Source organism: Hypoxylon fragiforme (genome assembly GCF_022984875.1).
Source record: "Hypoxylon fragiforme strain CBS 206.31 chromosome Unknown GGS25scaffold_3, whole genome shotgun sequence".
Lineage (NCBI taxonomy): Eukaryota > Fungi > Ascomycota > Sordariomycetes > Xylariales > Hypoxylaceae > Hypoxylon > Hypoxylon fragiforme.
This window is the reverse complement of record NW_026054758.1, coordinates 2,688,295-2,702,841: the sequence shown is the minus strand read 5'-3', so window position 1 is coordinate 2,702,841 and position 14,547 is coordinate 2,688,295. Positions and strand designations below refer to the sequence as shown.

General features: G+C 47.3%; 2 protein-coding genes across 2 annotated transcripts; both read left to right on the top strand.

Annotated features, from left to right (window-relative positions):
* Positions 1 to 1,444: 1,444 nt before the first annotated feature.
* On the top strand, positions 1,445 to 1,789 carry GGS25DRAFT_482549 (uncharacterized protein). The gene has a single exon (XM_049260279.1). It carries the CDS (start codon positions 1,489 to 1,491, stop codon positions 1,702 to 1,704), a length of 216 nt encoding a protein of 71 aa, XP_049119163.1. The 5' UTR covers positions 1,445 to 1,488; the 3' UTR covers positions 1,705 to 1,789.
* A 9,942-nt stretch (positions 1,790 to 11,731) lies between these two features.
* On the top strand, positions 11,732 to 14,413 carry GGS25DRAFT_194119 (uncharacterized protein). The gene is made up of 2 exons (XM_049256735.1): positions 11,732 to 12,681; positions 12,808 to 14,413. The coding sequence occupies exons 1-2, from the start codon at positions 11,860 to 11,862 to the stop codon at positions 14,290 to 14,292; spliced, it is 2,307 nt and encodes a 768-aa protein (XP_049119162.1). The 5' UTR covers positions 11,732 to 11,859; the 3' UTR covers positions 14,293 to 14,413.
* The last annotated feature ends 134 nt before the right edge of the window (positions 14,414 to 14,547 follow it).

The window sequence follows — 14,547 nt, the reverse complement described above, 5'->3', positions numbered from 1 at the left end:
TGACAAGTCCTGCTTGCTGGATGGAGGGGTCGTAAGTAATGACAGATAGGTTGGCCCTGGTTGAAACCCAGCGGTTTTCTAGTGTGGATAGAGGTTTGAGTTAGCAATGCGTGACGAGCGCGGCAGGCATTGGCTTGGCTAGGGATGTAAGGCTTTTCTACTATAAGTCGGACAAACTTAAAAGTTCGTTGAAGCTTCTAGTAGACGATATTTGTATGGTACAACGTCCCAACAAGCGTAATGGTCTTCCGTTTTACAACGTAATTGGTACGGCTGCCCGCACGAAACGAAGGACGAACACCAAGGTTAAGAGATTCACCAGGCGTAGTAGCGTGATAGCGTAATAGCGTAATAGTGCAATGGTGCAATAGCGTAATTGTAGTGACACTGTTGTTGTTCAACGGATAACGAAAGAGCGGCGTTGATCGTTGACGGAATTAGTCGCACAGTAGGAGTCAGTCGTCACCACAGCAATTGGGTCCGTCTGTATTACTATGGGTGCAGTGATATAAACGAAAGGATTTGGATGAATTTAAATGGTTGGAGTCGAGGCGAGAATCGAGCGGCAATGTAAAATTTACAAGGTTGGAAATATAGAGGCCAGAGATGTGTATGTAGTTGTAGTCGTAGTCGTAGTGTAGTCGTAGTGTAGTCGTAGCCGATAGCAGGTATGTATGTAGTAGGTATTCAAAATTCAAACAGGTTCAATGTTGTCGAGAAGCAACAGAAGACTTGGTGTGGGACAGCCAGGACTAGAAACAGAAGGCGGGTGGGAGAGCAGGAGGATTAAAGGGAAAAAGGGAGAGAGAAGTACTGGTACCCACCCTTAGCTTGGTCAAAGTACCTTAAGGATGGCGAATGACTAGGATTTTTCGATGGATACCCCTTTACCTATGTACCAGGTAGTAACCTTGTGGTGGAACCTTTGACTAAGAAAACCTACACGGTACACAAGTACCAGGTACCCATGTCTAGTCCCCTCAACCCCCGTTTATAATCCTTCAGTCACCGTGGTTGATGGAAGAAGAATAAGAATAAGAGGACGGAATTATCGGAATTTCAGGTTCACTCATAAATTTTTGTTAGGTTATGAGTATTCTGCCCTATACACCTAGGTATCCATCAATGAAATCGTGATCTATTCAAAGTTTGCTTTTCGTTCTCGAACATGAGAAAAAGTACGAAGTTCAGCGACGAAGGAACTTTGGAAGAGGGGAACAGAGTATGTATCGGCCGGGGCGAAACGCCCAGCACCCAGCCAGCACCAACCTCAATTATCTTTCCTCTCTTCCCATCCACTGAGTTGTCTATCCGAGATAATACTTATCCATCGTTGTGTATTATTAAACATTATACTACATTATCATGGCCCAAAATATGTATATGTATATGTATATGTATATGTATATGTATGCATATGTATAATAAAAAGAAGAATCTTTTTATTTCTAGTGCTATGTACTTAATTGGAATTGGCTAACATATGTTATGGCAAGGTCAGGTTTTTTATTCTCTAAAGCCTTACCTGTCTGCCTGACTATCACTCCAGGGCTGCGTATACTCGCCGTCATCCCGGTCATCCCACAAGGTGACACAACCTTGGAAGCCAGTCCATCTGCGACGTGCGCAGCCTTCTCGTTGGCTGCCCTGGTCGCTTCAGCCAGGTGCAGCGACGACTGTACATGGTATTACACTACGCATTGAAGGTGGCGCGACGCTAGAAAGGCACTAGAAGAAGAAGAACCCACCCGTCGACCAATCATAACGCTCATTCCAATCGCATCTGAGGGGTCTCGTTCCCATACGGAATAGTCCGTCATGCCCCTGTCCATTTTAGCCGTACAGTGTAAAAGCGGCAATGGATGATGGAAGAATGCTAGAAGCACCTGATGCTACGAACAAAGCCAATCATAGTTCTTAGCCGTTGCCATCTTCATGGTGAGATATGAGCCACTAAGATGTGGTGCCATTTGAGAAGAAAGTGTGTACATACATATATATGTATGTACATAACTAAGTACTTTTACATAAGTCCACGTGTATAATTGTACATAGACCACACATCTAACTTATGTACTGGAGTTGCCACCGTCTTATTAAGTGCTGACTTTAATTGAGGTAAGGCACGCAATCCGACTTAAAAATGTGCATTTACATAAGGCATGTATGTCCAGATGTCTGTATAGCATTGGTATGTATTGTACCTGGTAGTATCCTAGGTTAGGTATGTATACATCTACCTATGTACGGTACTACGACGTATGTAACATTCAAGTTGAACATTAAAATGGACATCTGGAAATTCAAAAACTCCAGAATACATACGTACCTCCATTGATATCAATATACCTAGTAATACTTAAGTTTAGTAGTACTAGGAAGATGACATTTTCCCGATAGATCGCTGAACTATCACCACCAGTGACCGGGCCCACCCCAGTCAATTCATCCAAGTTGATCCAACTGATCGTTTAAGCTTTTTATCTAGAACATTCAAATGTTCAATGCTCACTCTTGGGTACCTACCTAGGTACCTAAAGTTACTACTGTGTACATGATAGGTTGGAAGACATCAATGATACCAGACAACTTGAACTTCAACATATGCAGCTTCGACATGTCGGATGAGAAAGGGCGTATTGGAGATGTTTTGTGTATAAACGTGTGTCTGCATGAACTTCTTACCACGATACTACATACGCATCTGATCACACAACTTGGAATGTATACAAGATGTATACTTGTTCCTCCATATCAGCAAATATCTATTTTGCCCCTCCCAGCATATCGTCGCCCTACATCTCGTGATTGTTGCGCATTGTGACTGGCCAAATTCATATTATCCTCGATAATTACAGTAACATCGACCCCCAAAGGTGTGATTGGGCGCGCGCAATGGTTTGGGCCAAGCTTTCTCGGCAGACACACCATATAATGTAGGTATTGGACATACCTTTATAAGTATATTGATTTGCGAGGCTTAGAGCTACTATGTAGTCTTTAATAATAATGAGTAATTCATGAGCGCTAGATAGCGAATGTTGAGTCTACTGGTCAATTCAATCACTTGCCTGTAGTAAGAGATATACCTATTTCATTTACCTCTGCCTGTGTTCTGCCTGTGGTTATCTTTTGGGGTCGCAGGACTGTGTCACTAACAAATGCGCAAAGCGCCTGATTTAGCAATAATCGATGGTGTAGATCACGGCTATGAGTTACAAAAGTTACAGTGAAAAATGGTGCCGGCAGTTGGCGAACGGACAAGGTAGTATCAGTGTTTCGCCCTCGTCCGCCAACCAATTCGAAACGCTTGATGGCGCCGGAACAGAAAGATGCCAGTTTGCATCATTGGACATAAGCGTAGGCCAAAACTGTCGTCTCATTACCCCTCTCATAGCACTGCTCGGGAACCTCGACGGGCATGAATCGAGTCAAGATCGGCCATGCAGGACACGGGCAGAGCATACCCAGCACATGGGTACTGTTTTGTATGTCTAGACGAGTCCCATCCTCTTAACAGCCCCAGTTCCACCATTAAAGGCAAGGAGGAAACTCTGGAAAAGAACTGATATATGAGATCAGCTGCTTACACTGCCAATTTCAGCACGGCGAAGTGTCTCTCATTGGGTGTGACATCACGGAAATGGTCGTCAGCATTGCTGTATCCGGAGCGGTGTCGTAGGAAATCAAGAGTGTCGCATCAGGACTTGTTTACATATCACATTTGCGCCCGGCCACTTACACCCACATAACCAATACATATCCAGGGACGTATGTGGAAAGATATCTTTGCGCTAGGAATAGGAAACACTTGCGCTTGGAGCTGGATTGGATATATTTTTACTGCCTTACCTTGCTGTTTCCATGTACACGTACGCAGAACTACACCGCAATTTCTTCCTCTTTAGAAAAAAAGAAAACGAAAAATCCAATAATCCCAAGACGTCAAGAAACAGCTGTCCAGATACTCATTTGCCCCTCTCATAGTACGGTCATACGTGGAAGCGCAAAACAGCACACAACAGGGACAGAACAATGCCGACCACAACCGCGCCGGGCCCGACAGCTGCGCCGTGCGAACAACAGATCTCATCTCATGTTGGCAATTTTCGCGACGAAGAGGGGAAAAAAAAAGATATGAATAACTACATGTCTATGTATATGTAGGTACCTAGGTCCTACATAGGTTATGATAGGTACTGTATGTGTTAGGTAACCAATAGCTTCGAGCCGGGATTACAACGTACGAGTTCTTCGCTGCTTACTCTCCCAGCATGGAAGGAATGGAAAAGGAAGAATTGCACCGAGGAAGAACGATTTAGGTAGGTATAGGGTTTGTATAGGGCATGTAGTATACAACTCGAACATTCAAAATCGCCAGTGCCTGCCAATTCAGTATGTACCTGCCCACCTAGGTACTTGATGTAGTATAATGTAGGTACATGAACACTGAACAGCCTTGGAACAGTGAAGGAACAAGGATAGTTATCCAAACAATGTAGGGATACTCCATGAATAATCCATGGCTAGTTGAGTTGGTACATTCACTTTGTATGGAATGGAGCATTTGGGCATTACGTAGTGCCGATCGTAGCCCCACCTAAGCAAGGTTATTCATCCATTATCCATGAATAACAAGTAGTTTTCTAGAAGCTTTCTAGAACATTTTCCAGCTGCCCACTGCCCAGTGCCCAGTATGTGTCCACTAGAACTTTTTGCTTAGTGGGGTTACGGATGACTTTTAGTGCCTACTAAATCCGTCCCCGGCCATGCCGGCTTCCTTTCGGGACCCAATAAGCTTCTTCTTTTCCAAACGCCAAAGGAAGAACTTGGATTCTAGTCCTTTCCAACTTTCAGCTTGTCTACTACATAGTACACTTGTCTACACAGTATCTCATCACCGCCATTATCATCGCCAATTATTGTACAGTATGTGTACACTCGGACAACCAGGTGACCTTATCCGCTCTAACAATATCGTACCTCAACCATTTTGTCTCGCCAGTTCTCGCCAGTTCTCAACTTCTCACCAGTATCCCCAGTATAAAACAGGTTGCTTGACCTAGGCTCTGCGCCGCAACAGCACAGCTAATTGGCCTAACTGGCCGTCTTGGCCTTTAAAATCTTTCTGGTCCATCCAAATTGGCCAATCAGACAAACAATTATACAATCCCATTAACCTTCTCGGTCGGTTCGTAACGGATTATTCATCCGGTAAGCCTGGTTCGAGGATCAGGAGCGCTTACCAAAAACTGAAAGCAGTCTAGCGATATTAGGAAGGCAATCGAAAGTTCAAACGACTATGACCTAAGATAAAACAGCCCGTTATGCTTCTTCAGCTCTTACATACCGACAGCCTTGCTACTTAGGACGATGGATTCCGAGCTCCTCAGTAATAGCTCTTACTATGTATGTATTTCTATCGCCTTGCCCGCTACTGTGGCCCCCTCTAGAATTCTATCCGAGCTGCCAAGTACGAAGACCGAGACCTCGGAGTCTCCAAGGATGTTGAGAAGTCACACCGTTTTAAGCCGATTTTCTAGAATAAGGATCTAGATTCCAGAAAACATCCAAGTGGAACCAAACGGCTTATCCCGTTTTCCAACACGCTGGTACGGAACAAAAAATTTTCATCATGTATTACCATGTCACATATCCACTCTTACCTATTCCCACCTGGGCGGCATAAAACGAGGTGACCAGTTAGTTCCAAGTGTTACGCTGCTGTTAGCCGCCGGAGACCCGAAACACGGCTACTTCTAACGTTGGCCGGAGGTCTCTGCTTGACTCATCCTTCCAGCCTTAATGCTACAGCAGTACCGCATGGGTAACGTCGCATCTCCAGTACCAGTTATATGTATCCTCAGTAATACCAATCAGCCAGCATGAGGATATTGTCATATATTTCCACGTGACAGAGAGGACCTTCCGGTTCCAGTATGCAGGACACGACCATTTTAATATATATTAATTACATATTCATGGATATCAACAGGCTCTCCATGATTGAAGTTGTTTCCGAGGAAATTCCAATCGACGCAATCTGTAGCATCCCACAGGTTGCTCAACGTTACACGACCTACGCTCGAATCGCTTAATGAAGATATCCAAGACCACCCCCAAATGTATTACATAGTACACAGGTGTCACCTTCTTGCATGTGGCACAACGTCTCACTTGTGATGCCATTGGACTCCCTACGGATTTGTCGATGTTCCACAGTCAAGCTGCATGCCCATCTGATAGTGACGAGATTACCGCTGCAGGGTTAAGAGAAATCAGCGAATTTAGCCGTACAAGAATTTATCCCTTTGCATCTTTGGCTGTATATTCGCTATTATCCTCCCCCTATCTACCTAGTACTCATACTATGCAGCCCCCCCTTTCCACGATCTTCCAAAATTTGAATACTCAAGAAATGATAGCCCTTGCCGCAAGTAGGTGCAACACCAATTAACTCACAATTATGCAACGAGTTAAGGTCATTCCATTAAAGTCAATACATATTTAACCCACCAACTTACATTGTTATTATTGTTGCTAATATATCTAATGATAAGGGAATATCGCATTTTAGGACATTACTAGCCGGCTGGAAGGACTTACCTAAGACAGCAATATTTATTATCCTTGGCAGAGCCTCATGGCAACGGCTCGCGGCCCTCCTCCGTGCTTTTCGTATATGCTGGTATCAACGAAGATGATATCGACGAAGACAGACTTGGTAGCTTCCTAATGAGGCAACAGAGACGGCAAACTCGGCTAGCTTGACAGACTCACATCCTGGCTTTCACCAATTTGGTCTTTGATGTGACTTACACTCACATGAAGTGCATCGATTCCGATTGGCCGTTTGCCTAGTAGACGTTCGATATAACTTTACTACGTGCATGACTCGGTGTCGTCAATAATTTATATCAGAGCCTCAATCCCCACTGTACCAGAAAGGCAAGTCTACAGGGCAAACATCGAGCTCGGAAAATCCGGGGGATCACCCGGCTCAAGATCTAGGTTAGATGAGATGATAATCATGCCTTTAGCCCCCCTAATCCCTCAAGGACACACATAAATATATGCACTCACTTGCATTCTTCCCCGCCTCCAACGGATTCGCCAAGTGTCGACTCGAACTAGATTATCTAAAGACTCCATTCGGTCTGTGATTGAAAGGTATTTTGGAAAACAGCTCAACAGATTTTTATCCCATCGTGCCATGAGATCTGAAATCCCTCATTCAAGCGAGCCGATACCCCTTTTAGTCCCAACAAACATGCTCAGTCGTTCGACCGTTACGTAACATACCAGGTAGAAGGTGTACTGATAATCAGGGGTGCTATTGCGCGAGTATGTAGAATCGAATCGAGATTATATAGCATCTCCTATTTTATCTACCAACTAGACAAGATCTGTCGAGATATCATGTACCTAAATAAGCATATATATACTAGGTATGCACCCTTCTCGCCTGACCTCGCCTCGCAATGCCTCTTATTTCCTAGGTTGTGGTGAACTTGTGTAGATCCATTCATTTAGGTTAGGGGTTTCCCTGAGAGGGAATTATGGGGATACTAGAATATCCGAGAACGCCTCGCATGTGACGTCTTAGTTATAGGCCAAGCCTAGCAAGCATCGTCTCTTTCCAACGAGGAGTCATACATAGTATACGAACTCATCCTTGTAAAAGATATAAATATCTACGAGCTACGCGTTTATGCTTAAGTAGTCTCGCACTAGGCAGTCTTTTTCTTTTTTCTTTTTTTCTTGACAATTCTTTACCCGTCATTTGGGTCATCGCAGAACAGATATGTTTGTGTCACGGACGTCCTAACTCGAACACATTATAACCTAGATGCTGAGGTGCTTACTATGGGAATAAACCCATTGAAACCCCCGTGTAACAAAAGGAGTGAGTCAACTGCTAGTACGAGAATCGGAAGCTGAATGTTTTGAATGTCGCCGCTGATATCAGCCTCCCGGTCAGCAACACCACCCGCAAGAAACATTATCACGGCTCCGCGGAACCATACGGGGTCGCCTAATATAATAAGCATTGTACTACGCATTGTCTTGAATTTTTCATTCGTGATGATATAATCTCTTAGTAAGGTCGAGATCCGTTTTGTGTCGCGGTAATATGATATTTCTTCACAACGGTCATCGAATTTCAGCTCCATTCCGACAACAAGCTCGTACGAGACGTTTCTTACCCACTTGGTTCCTAGGTAGCCACTCAATTAATCTTATGGTTCTCATAGGTTTGGGATAGTTGACTGCAAGTATGCTGTTACCCCTTGGCTCTGCGGCAGCTGTGTGAGAGTAGCTCAGTTGCAATCTTACTGCGCTGCCTTTAACCTTAGTTACATCGCCCTCTGTTGGGTTCTACTTACTCACTTACTCGACACTCGACGATAAGCACCAAAGCCTTAAATTGTTTGATTCACAAGGTCGCTTCGCAGCTCTCCATGCGTGGCTGACTCGCGATCTACATACTGGTTTTGAGAATCTTTAGGGGGAAATTGCCAAGTCAATGATAACAAAGTCATTATAAACCCAACGAATGAGTCGAGTTTCTATATCACAAATATAAGAAGACATCTGAGTTAGTAGTTACCCTCGATGTAGGTAGTAAGCTACAGGTGACCACTGGGACATATGGTATGTTACTTGCGGTTAACCATATCTCAACAACGGCTCTAGACAACACTTGCGCCAGCCATAATAAGGATGACAGTTCACAAATTTGGAGTCAATGCCCTATCCCACCCCTATTAATTGTTCTCTCCACATCCCTGGACAGTGTGGTAACCCTAAGATTTCTACAACCAGACTCTGTTTCTCGAGATAACTCGGAATGTGGAGACAATATCTGTCAAAAGTTGGTGGAGGGTCGCAAAGTTACCCACGGCGGCACAATGTGATATTCAACTCTGAAAACAGCAGCGTCAAATCTCATTAAAAGCGGCAGCTGAAATAGGGGGAGGTACGTTATGGCCCGCCAAGGAACAATAGACAAGTTATTTGCCAATAGGGGCGTATATTGGTTCGTCGATCACACCCTGTGCCATCACCCTGTGTTGGACTTCGGGTGGGAAATTTGTGGCGGAAAAGAAAACCTACGATACAAACTGAGTATCGTAGTATATCTTAGACCTTAATCTTCTGAACCTCTTGTTACTCCTTTTATCGCGTGTGCTCCATCATGAAGAGGCGACTAGGGAGATGCCATGCAGGTACCTACCCCTTTTATGAGGAGAAACTGCCGTAAGCGAACTTCAAACTAGGAAATACTCGAACTTGCGCCCTTAATCGCATCTTGCTACGTGAGTCACCCCCGCCAAATGAGATATTGTTACCGGCGAATAGGGCGTGAACATACCTGACTCATGCAAGAACCCCTCTGGTAGGTAGTAAATTATCCGGCAAGACTAGGGGCCAGCCTAGAGCGCCTAGAGAATGACACCATTGGCGATCTGCCAGTTATGCAGAGATAAGAGCCAGGTATATTGGACTTGCGCTTCTTTGGTCTTCTAGAAGCGTTCTAGGAGACAAGGCCAAGAAACAGGCTCGAGATAGCTACCTACCTAACTTTTGATGGAAGGTGTGATTTGCTTGTCAACCATCGCTTAGATTGGTGGTTTAGGAGTCCATTGACCTATATCAAAGCGATCGTGACTTATACACAGCATAAAGGGATACCTATTTGACAGCTAGCCTTAGCCATTGGCGCGGTCTGAATCACGATCATACACAGTAAGTCAAGCACATGGCCTTGAGCCGTGTAGGTACTATGTAGGTTTACACTAAGCACTATCGACACAGCTACTCTACCAAGGAAAGGCATTCTAATTCACACATGCTAAGAATATTTAAAACTCCATCTCCGCGGCCCTGGGTAGGCCAATGACATAACATATAGGTATTTCTTTCGAATGAGATACAGTACCTTGACGCCGGCGTGTATGAGCGTATCACCCCCTCACAGAAAACTTGGGTCCTCCCAAGACATGTATATTCCAAATTGATGGTAGGAATAGAGTGAAAGCTACCCCTTTCAGCTGATATACCTATATATTCTATCATTGGGTCGGTATAACACGAGAATTCTCTATATGCTTGTGTTATTTGCTAACTTCTATCCCGTATTCGTGCTACCTACCATTCTCAAAACACCCGTCTCCTATTCACGATGATCCGAGCGCTGCTCTGCTCCATTGAAAGTGCTTGCATGTCAAGTGGACGAGAGAGGTACGTAGAGAGTACTAAAAAAAGTACCAAGTAAAGTAACGGTACTTCGATTTAGACCTACATGTACCTGTAGATCCTTGGAGAGCCGTCGGTGTTAGAGGCAGAGTGACGGGCTGAGACTAACACTGGGCTAGGAGTAGGGCTAGGATTTTAAGGTAATATCTAGAGAACCAAAGGAAAGGAACCACTCCATATGTGTTTGCGGCCGCATAACTAAGGATTCAAGCTAAAGACCTCCTAACTGTCGGATTATAAACCCGATTATATGGCTCAGGTAGGGCGGGTGGCTAGTCTAGTAAAACTTACGCGTGAGTCAACGTCTCGTTAACCCAAGCCCTATCATGGGCACAGGACCAGTTCCGGGATACCAGATTAAGACATATGCTTGATTTAAGCCTTTATTAGTTTAAGTCAAGTCGGCGTGAGAGTTACATCATCGAGCATGTCATGGAAAGTACGAAAACACCAGGACCCTTTCACGTGGGTAAGGGCATCTTTGAGGCTAAGTCCAAGCGGTCCACCCAAGACCCTTCATAAACATTCACAAGGGCAACGGGAAGGAGAGTCGTAACTCTAAAATGAACTCTCAAAGGCGTTGTGACTCGTTAGCTGAATGTTCTCAACGTGACGAGGTTGTGAACACTTAGGATAAGCATAGCTTCCAACGTCTGCCTTGTCGGGCCGGTGTTGTCACCACTCTACCATCACTATGGATACATACCACAATGATTCGTACAAAAAGGGGCCCGTCATCCTTTTAGGGATTTCATGTATGCCCAGACTTTCGGGTCTCCTCGTCCAATCAAATCCAGAATCGCGATGATATTAGAATTAATATTAGATTCGCAATTCGAACTATATATTGCTGGCTCATAGGCCAGAAGTAGGTAGGTAAGTTAGCTCACGTACCACCGTCAGCAGAACGTGACGGCGGGGAAGAAGCAAAGCACGCGCACACCTAGGACTTTGAGAAAGGCATACGACAACATACCGTACATACGCTGCATTGTATCAGCGGGGCATTGCCTGACGACATGCAGTATGTATGGGACTTCACAGCCCTAAAGATGTTGAGCCAATAGAGCATATGGGGTATCAAGAACTTGTCAGCATCTTATTTATCGAACTTCCTCTTTTGATTAATATATTCCTGCTGAACATTCTCACCGCATAACTTGATGACTCAAATGAGGGGATATACAGATATATATGCGAGCCTGCTGCATTCCACAGATAGGGCTTACGTAGACTTCCTGATCATATCTATCAGGTTACGTACTTTGGGCTGGACTCAGAGTAGGATTTCCCGTGGTCGATCGGATCATTTCACCTTACAAGACTGTGCTGTGCCATTGTAGCTGTAGTTGGTCCTATTCTAAACCAAACCACCATGATCTACGGTGTTTCTACTATCAACTCTACTGGTGATAGAATCAATCTAAATCTAGTTATATCTCAATCTAATCCATACCTTAGTACTTAATCATCCAAGACATTTAAATCCTTGGCATCACTAATTATATCCTCCCATCTGTCAGTGCGACAAAACTCACGATCGTTTCGAGTGTAGTTTCAGCGTCATCCCCGCCAAGAATTGTTGCAACCACTGAAACCATGCCTTATTCCGACTACCTGAATTCTTGGGGCGTGGGCGGCGACTCGGATTCGGATGGCGAAAGCCACCATGTAGATCATCTATCGCCATCAAATGGCTATTTCGCCTCCTCTGCTGCCTCGTCATTCCATCATGTGCCTACCATACCAAATATCCTAATCCCTGACCCCACGCTACAACAACAGCAAACGTCGGAGTCAGGCACTGAGTCGAAAGCTCGAGAAGCGGACGAGGAAATACTCAGCTCAAATACTCAGAGGTCAGGAACCTACTTCAGTCACTACAACCTGATAGGATCAGGCAGCACTCAAGGAGCTGGGCAATCAGCGCAAAGCAGTGCCAATCTGACCACCACACCAGACCAACGCCAACACCCTTTGGCATCTGCGCATACGTACTCGCCATCGTCACCATCTCGCACTTCTTTCCGGACTCGTCCGACAGGGGGACGGACTCCTTCTGTATATTCTGACGCACCACCCGCGTATTCGCCCTCACCCACATCACCTCTCACAGCTCGTCTCCCACCTATCCCTATCAGCCAACCTAGAAGCTACAACACATTTAACGCAGCAACCATGGGCGCGGCAGACATAATTGAAAACGAGCGGCTGCTCTCGCGAGAACCAGAAAGCCTCAGCCAACCAGAAGACGAAGAGACCGGTCGCATAACACCAACATTACCTCATTGGAGCCGACGAGTTAGGAGACGACTACCAACGTGGCTCAACCCGAAGCTGGTGTTGGTTGGTCTGCTCATACTACTCGTGTCCATAACTCTTTTAGCAAGTTCCTTCCGGATAGTGAAAGAAGACGGTAACGTAAGTAAGCCTGCATTTGCCACCTTCTTTCTCCCTCTCTTTTTCCACCCCCCCCTTCTCTCCAGCTACGGTCGGATCCACGTATCTGGTCCCTAATAGTTTAGGTACTAAAAAACCAAATAATAGAAGAAAACCATCGGAGCTCAACCCGTCGAGCAAGGACCCCCAGATTCCGAGAAAGTGCCCGCACAGCCGGACACCGACGAACCCGCCATGGAGTCACCTTTCCAGCCAACCCGCTGTTCAGGGGCCGGGTATCACTTCGAAGACCAGGTCCTGCCTCTCCAGTTCGCGAGAAACCGCAACGTCACCTTTCTGCAAGACCACCACCCGCACGCGGGAAACACCCAAGTGCACGTTGCCGGGCAAGTGCATGTGCGACGCCTCGCCGATGGGGGAGATGAGCCGCGCATAGTCCTCGAGATCGTCACCAATGCCCACGACCTCTTCCTCGACGTGTACGCGGACGAAGAGTCGCAGACCATGAAGGTCAGCGTGCCGCGGACCTACGACAACGTCGACCGGGTCAACTGGCCGTGCGTCGAGATGCGCGCGACGATCTGGGTGCCCGCGGACGCCGAGATCGGCGAGCTCAGGGTCGGGACCACCCACCTCGACATCCTCCTCGTCGACGACCTGTCGCTGCACGTGGACGGGTACTCGCGGATCACCTCCGTCTCCGGGAGCATCACCTCCGCCGCCAACAGCCCCCCATCCTCGCACCTCAACTACGCCAACGACACCTCCGGCTTCCTCCCGCCGGACCACACCTTCGTCCCCGCCAAGAACACCTACGCCTTCGACTCGCGCGTCATCGAAGCCTCTTCCACCTCGGGCCCCATAACCGGCAACTGGCCGTTATACGACCTGCTCGGCCTGCACACCAGCTCCGGCGACATCTCCGTCTCCATCACACCGCAAGCCGCGAACCCCAACCCCAACCCCAACCCCGACAGCGACAAGCCCGCCATCCTCTCGCTCTCCTCCCTATCCGGCACCGTCTCCGCCTCGGAGCCGATCCACGCGCGCCCGAACCAGCAGCAGCAGCAGCAGCAGCCCGCAACCCCCCCGCGCAACTACCTCGTCGACGTGAAGTCCACCTCCGGCGCCGTCCGCGCCGCCCTCGCCTTCAGCGGCGGCGCCACCTTCAAGAGCGCGTCGGCGGACCTCACGCTCGACCTGCTCCCCGTGCTCCCCGCGAGCGCGTCCGCCGCGGGCCCCGCGCAGCTGGAGACCGCGACCACGAGCGGCACGACCGCCGTGCGCGTGCTGTCGCCCGTGTGGGGCGGTCTCGGGGCCGCGGAAAACTCCGCGGCGGTGCGGGGGGTAGGTGGCAGGCCGCTGGACTGCCTGGCCGCGGTGCACAAGGCGACGAGCGGGGACATCCGGCTCCAGTACCCGCAGGCGTGGGAGGGGTACCTGCAGGCGAGGACGATGAGTGGGGTTCTGCGGGTGAGGGGGCGGGATGTCAAGGTTGTGAAGCCGTCGCGGGGGTGGGGGCCCGAGTCGAGGCTGGAGGCGAGGAAGGGGGTGGTGCCGGGGATGCCGGGGTCGTCGATTTGGGCGCGGGCGTTGTCGGGGGATGTGGATGCTGTGGTGGGGGATGTGTGAATTAGAGATGATAATGGGATGGAAGGGTATACAAGGGAGGTTGTAGTCTAGGGGGGAAGGGTAGGAAAGAAGGAAGGAAGGAATAGGTACTTGAAAGTGTGGCGGGTAGCATGCATGTGGCGCTTGATGGATGTGGAATCTGGATATGGAAATGGAAATACCCTCGCATTCATTTAACTTTTGTTCTTCAAGGGACCAAGTGCGGCGTTATGGATTTAATGACATTATATTATTGATATACAATGACTTACTCTT